This window comes from Tasmannia lanceolata, unplaced genomic scaffold (genome assembly GCF_043159265.1).
Source record: "Tasmannia lanceolata isolate RefF3 unplaced genomic scaffold, GAP_Taslan_0.1 ptg000020l, whole genome shotgun sequence".
Classification (NCBI taxonomy): Eukaryota; Viridiplantae; Streptophyta; class Magnoliopsida; order Canellales; family Winteraceae; genus Tasmannia; species Tasmannia lanceolata.
Genome location: NW_027518697.1, coordinates 27,068,380 through 27,074,379, shown reverse-complemented (window position 1 = coordinate 27,074,379; position 6,000 = coordinate 27,068,380). Strand labels below are relative to the sequence as shown.

The following is a 6,000-nucleotide window of genomic DNA, read 5'->3' as shown; positions in this document are numbered from 1 at the left end:
AAGATTCCAAGAATTCCTTGTAATCCTGTATCCATCTACGGATTGGCAGTTCTGTAATCCTCAATGTTGTCTCGTCAACTTCCTCAATGATCCCAGTGATGGTGTAAGATTCCTTTGTTGTCGATTTCTCAATTGTTCCCTGATTTGTGTCAAAACATTCTACTGTTTAACATTACTGAAGAAATTAGTCGAGGATAAGGGAGGGTGACCTTGAATCCTTTGTACCATGGATACATGGGCTGCACTGGCTCGCCATTTAACAACCTTTTCAAATTTGCAACAATATCTCATGGGTTGTAATTCGGAATGTAGGAGCTCCAACCAGTTCCAGATTGTAAAGGAGGGTATGTGGAAGACTTTAACGCTTTTTCAGGTCCCAAGGGTTTGAATTATCCTAAGGGGGTGCGAATTTATCATTTCCCAAGAAAAAAATGGAAATATAAATCAATAAAAAACCCCAATCTTTTTTCTCTTTTTCACTAACTTCATTGATAGCCCCATTCAAAGAAGGCTACTGATATTCGCACTGCCATGTTTTTATGATTGCATTAACTTATCTTGTCTTTTATTATTGGGTTTTGTTAATGAGAGGGCACTCTTTTAGGTGCTTTGGAAAAGAAATTTTGCAATCATTTTTCACGTTGTTTGACACTTTTACAAATGTTTTTTTGAATTTTCTATCAAAAAGATGTGTAAAATTTCTTTTCCAAAGCACCGTAGGGCAGTCTTAACAAAACCCTTTATTATTTTAACAGCTGTCAAACTTAATTACAGTTCCCAAAGAATCTTTTTTTTAATAGGTAAGCTGGGTTTCCAACCTCTAAACTCATGGTTGAGATACAAATCCTCAACCACTAGGCTACAAGTTTACCCCCTTGTTCCCATGTGGGTTCAATAGATTGTCCATCTTCATTCAAATAGTCGAGAAGCATATCATCATCTTTGGGGAACAAAAATCTTGAACAAAAATCTTAGAATAAATAGTCAAAGTTATTTATGTCTCAATTTATGATCATAGTTATTTAATTCATGAACAGATTTCAGGACCATTAGAAGGTATAGGAAATGGACAAGAGCTGGTTGAATAAACAAAGGTATAACACGAATCATAGGCCTAGTAAAATTTCCAAATCTCGTTCAATTTTAATCGGTATAATTTTAATAGTTAATGTAAGAATTACTGGATTGTGTAGGAATTCAGCCGAATACGTACATGGGCTAAAAGATTTTCTCGAATACGCTTTCAAGAATAAGTGTTTTGATGGAAAGATCTTGTGCCCATGTGAGAAATGTGCATGCACGTGCTGGGTGAATGCTAAAGAGGCGAAGGTGCATTTGATAAGTGATGGAATGATGAAGAATTATACTTGTTGGGTTTATCATGGAGAACAGTCATCACATTATACCTCTATTAACCCGAATAGCATGGGTGTGGAAGAGGAAGTGAATGATGACATGCATGAGATGCTGAACGATATGCAGGAAGCTGTGCAAGGGATTGATCCAACAAATGAAGATGGAGGGGAGGGGGGTGCTGATGAAGCAGCTCATTCATTTTACAATTTGTTAAGGGATGCTGAACAAGAGTTGTACCCTGGTTGTAAGATGTTTACGAAATTATCTTTTATAGTTGAGTTGTTTCACATAAAATGCCTATGTGGATGGACTAATAAATCATTCAACATGCTACTTGAGCTGTTAAAGCGTGCTTTTCCTGAGGGTGTATTGTTGCCGAAGAACATGTATGAAACGAAGAAAATCATTCGGGAGTTAGGACTCCATTACGACATGATTGATGCATGTCCGAATGACTGTATGTTATATTGGAGGGAGACTACCAATCTTAGCTCATGTTCCAAATGTGGTACCTCAAGATGGAAAACGACTGAGAACAACACAGTTAATGAGGGAACAAACTCATGCAAGAAAGATAAAAAAATTCCTGCAAAAGTTCTTCGCCATTTCCCTTTGAAAGGTAGGCTTCAAATGCTATTCATGTCATCAAAAACATCCTCTCACATGAGATGGCATCACGAGGGAAGGAAGGATGACAGTGTATTACGACATCCTGCCGATTCCCCTGCATGGCAAGATTTTGACGTTCAACACGAAGGTTTTAGTTTGGAGCCTCGCAATGTTCGTCTTGGCTTAGCAAGCGATGGGTTTAATCCATTCCGGAGCATGAACATTACACATAGCACATGGCCCGTCATTCTTATTCCATACAATTTGCCGCCATGGATGTGTATGAAGCAACCTTATATGATGATGTCTTTGCTCATCCCTGGCCCACATTCACCTGGTAATGCGATTGATGTGTACTTGCAACCATTGATTGAGGAGCTTAAGGAACTTTGGGTGGATGGAGTAGATACTTATGACCACTCACGAAAGGAAACCTTTAGAATGCGTGCAGCACTTTTATGGACTATTAGTGATTTTCCCGCATATGCTATGTTGTCAGGCTGGAGCACTAAAGGGGAAAAGGCTTGTCCTTGTTGCAATGTTGACACGCGTTCTCAGTGGTTAGCTCATGGGAAGAAGTTTTGCTACATGGGCCACCGACGATTTCTTCTGGAAGATCATAAATTTCGATCTAACAGAATTCAGTTCAATGGTAAACAAGAATGGGAATCTCCCCCTAGAAGACTGTATGGGTCTGATGTGTTGAAGCAGCTACAGGGCTTAACATTCACATTAGGGAAGGGTCAGAAGAGGAAGAGACAAGAGAAATCACCGAGGAAGAAAAAATTACCAAAGAAGAAAGGTTCGCTAGGGAATGAAAATTCACCGAAGAAGAAAAAATTACCTAAGTTTAAAAATTTACTTGGGACAAAGAAATGGGTGAAGAAAAATTCACCGTGGAAGAAAAAAAGTATCTTCTTTGAGTTACCATATTGGAAAACTCTTCTTTTGCCTCACAATCTCGATGTAATGCATATTGAGAGGAATGTCGGTGACAAAGTGGTTGGTACATTATTGAATATTACAGGAAAAACAAAGGATACCGAAGAAGCTCGCCTCGACCTAGAAAAGATGCATCTAAGGCCAAGAGATAGCTTCGGGATGACTAGGAAACAAAAGAAAGTTTTCTGCCAAGTGTTAAAGCGAGTGAAGGTTCCAGATGGGTATGCTGCAAATATTTCAAGATGTGTGAATCTTGAGTCGTTGAAGATTTCAGGATTAAAGAGCCACGATTTTCATGTCTTGATGCAACAATTACTCCCGTTAGCTATACGGACAACGTTATCCAAGAAAGTCAGTTCGGTCCTTATTGATTTATGTAATTTCTTTAGGGATTTATGTTCTAAAGTTGGCACGGGAGAACAGTTTGAGAGGCTAACGTCTCAGATTGCCGTGATGCTTTGTTGTCTCGAGACTATATTTCCACCTGGCTTTTTTGATATTATGGTGCACCTGCCCATACATTTAGCATACGAAGCGAAAATAGCTGGCCCCATACACTATCGTTGGATGTACCCCATTGAGAGGTAAATACTTAACATTCAAATTAGTTATTGTTGTAATTGTACTGTTCAATCTACTAATGCAGACATAAGAATATAATGTGTCTTCACAGGTACCTCTTCACATTAAAGTCATATGTGCGCAATAGAAGTCGTCCCGAGGGATCTATTGCGGAAGGGTACCTAGCTAACGAATGCCTCACCTTTTGCTCAAGGTATTTGCAGAGTGTTGAGACACGTTTTAACCGACCATTGAGGAATGACGATAATAGGGCACATGCTCTCGAAGAAGAAGTGTGGGGTGTGTTTAAACACACGGGTCGTTTGTTTGGTGGTCCTGTCATTGATGATCTCGATGAAGCCACATTGATACTAGCACATAGATATGTGTTAAACAACTGCAATGAAATCGATGAATACCGTCTGTGAGTTATTTTTTTAGCTTAAGAAACTAATTTATGTTGCAATACATATTATATCACCTTTGAAGCTTAAACGCTCTTGCAATTCATTTGTAGTGCACATCTTGATGCCATTCGGGATCAACATCCTCGTGATCAACATTGGGACATAGAACGCATTCACAATGCAGAATTCCCAGAATGGCTTAAAGGCTACGTGAGTAAATAATATAACACTCCCATTGCAGTCAAATGCTTTGTGCACCTCATTAATTCTTATCAACTTGAAATCTTATGTTAAATAGGTTCGGAAGTTACGGGATGAGGGAAATGATCCAGTGTCAGAAAATCTTCGGTGGGTGGCACGTGGGCCATCACAAAGGGTAAAGAAGTACAGTGGCTGTCTCATAAATGGTTTTCGTTTTCATACAAAGGCGCTCGACAGGAAAAGGAAGACGCAAAATAGCGGCGTAGTCGTGGTTGCGAAAACCCCAAGCTATGCAAGTAGAAAAGATAAAAACCCCATTCATGAAGACAAGAGTTACTACGGTGTTTTGACCGAGATTATTGAATTGGACTATTATGGAAGCAGGAAGGCACTGCTATTCAAATGCGAATGGGCTGACTATCATGCTGATAGAGGGATCAAGAAGGATCCCTTAGGATTCACACTTGTGAACCTAAACCATTGTCGCAAAGATGATCCTTTCGTGTTAGCGTCTCAAGTAGAGCAAGTCTTCTATGTAGAAGATCCCACAGATAAACATTGGCATGTGGTTAGGAAGACGACGCCTAGAGACTTCTTTGATACACCAGAGGAAGACTATAGAGATGATTTTGAGCCTGTAGATGAGAGCGATGCGCCTTGTACTGATAATCTTATAAATATTTGGGAAACGTCGGAGTGAAGAATGGGACATACACTATCACTATGATTATATCTTTTTTTGTAATGAAGATACTTCATTTTTGCATTTATATGCTTCTAATTTTCTTTGTATCTTTTTTTTGTAATGAAGATACCTCATTTTTGCATTCATAAAGCTTTAATGCTAATAAAGTTAGGCCAAATCACATGTGTATATTGTAGGCTTGTAGCAGTTTTCTTGCTTCCATGGGGAAAAGGTATATGTGCTCTCATCAGTGCTATATTATTCTTTTATTTTATTCCAGTCAATTCCATGTTTGCTGAATTGGGTCTTAGTCTTACCATGAAAGAAGAAATAAGCATTTGGGAATTTGGGATGTATATTTAATTTAAGTTCCTTCGCATCCTTGTGTTTTTTTGCTATGCATTTAACATTAACTTAATATGACAGACCGTGAAAAGAGCGAGGGAATTAAATATGTCGCAAGCTCGAGAAGAGGGGGTCACCCAACCTCTTTCACCCCACGATTCAATGGACGTACATCAACATGCATCCCAAGCCCAAGAGGAGGGGACCTCATCAAACAAAAAGAAAAAGAATCCTAGGGGACGTACAAAATTGGATCACCTATATAAGATGGAAGGTCGCTTACCTGTCAACCTAAACAAATTCAAACAAGTGGTTGGTAAAAATGCATGCAAATGTGGTAAGTTTCTGGGTGTAATTGCTAAGATTGGTTCTATACTACCAATCAATGTGTTTTCGTGGAAGAATATGCCCGAATCAAATAGGGAGGATGCTTGGAGTACACTGCTGGTATATATTAGGAAAAAGAGCTTATTATCTTTGTGTGGTTAATATATTATTTTATCATATGTTTTAACTACAATGTAACTACTTTTAATTTAAACATATATATGCAGGAGAAGTTTGATGTACCTATAGATGGAAAAGACTGGGTGATGATCCAGTTAAATGAGAAATGGAAGTACTTCAAATACACACTAAGGAAAAAGTACTTCGATAAAAGCAGTGAGGAAGTTTTTTTCCACCTAAACTCGATGGTATTGTCGAGTCTCAATATATCGCTTTGTGGAACTATTGGAAAACAGATGACTTTCAGGTATTTATTTACTTCTCAATTAGTAAACTATTCTTGGAAGGGTGATCTTCTCAAAAAATTATTTTATGAACTCAATATTGCAGACAAAAAGCACCGCAAATATTGCAAATCGCAATTCCTCTTGGATACCACACACCGCA

The 6,000-nt window shown here is 38.5% G+C and overlaps 1 protein-coding gene across 1 annotated transcript; it reads left to right on the top strand.

The window, feature by feature from the left end:
* The first annotated feature begins 226 nt into the window (after positions 1-226).
* LOC143853927 (uncharacterized) lies at positions 227-4,776 on the top strand. Its single transcript, XM_077363623.1, has 6 exons — positions 227-344; positions 1,038-1,056; positions 1,194-3,491; positions 3,581-3,892; positions 3,986-4,085; positions 4,174-4,776. Exons 1-6 carry the CDS (start codon positions 227-229, stop codon positions 4,774-4,776), a joined length of 3,450 nt encoding a protein of 1,149 aa, XP_077219738.1.
* The last annotated feature ends 1,224 nt before the right edge of the window (positions 4,777-6,000 follow it).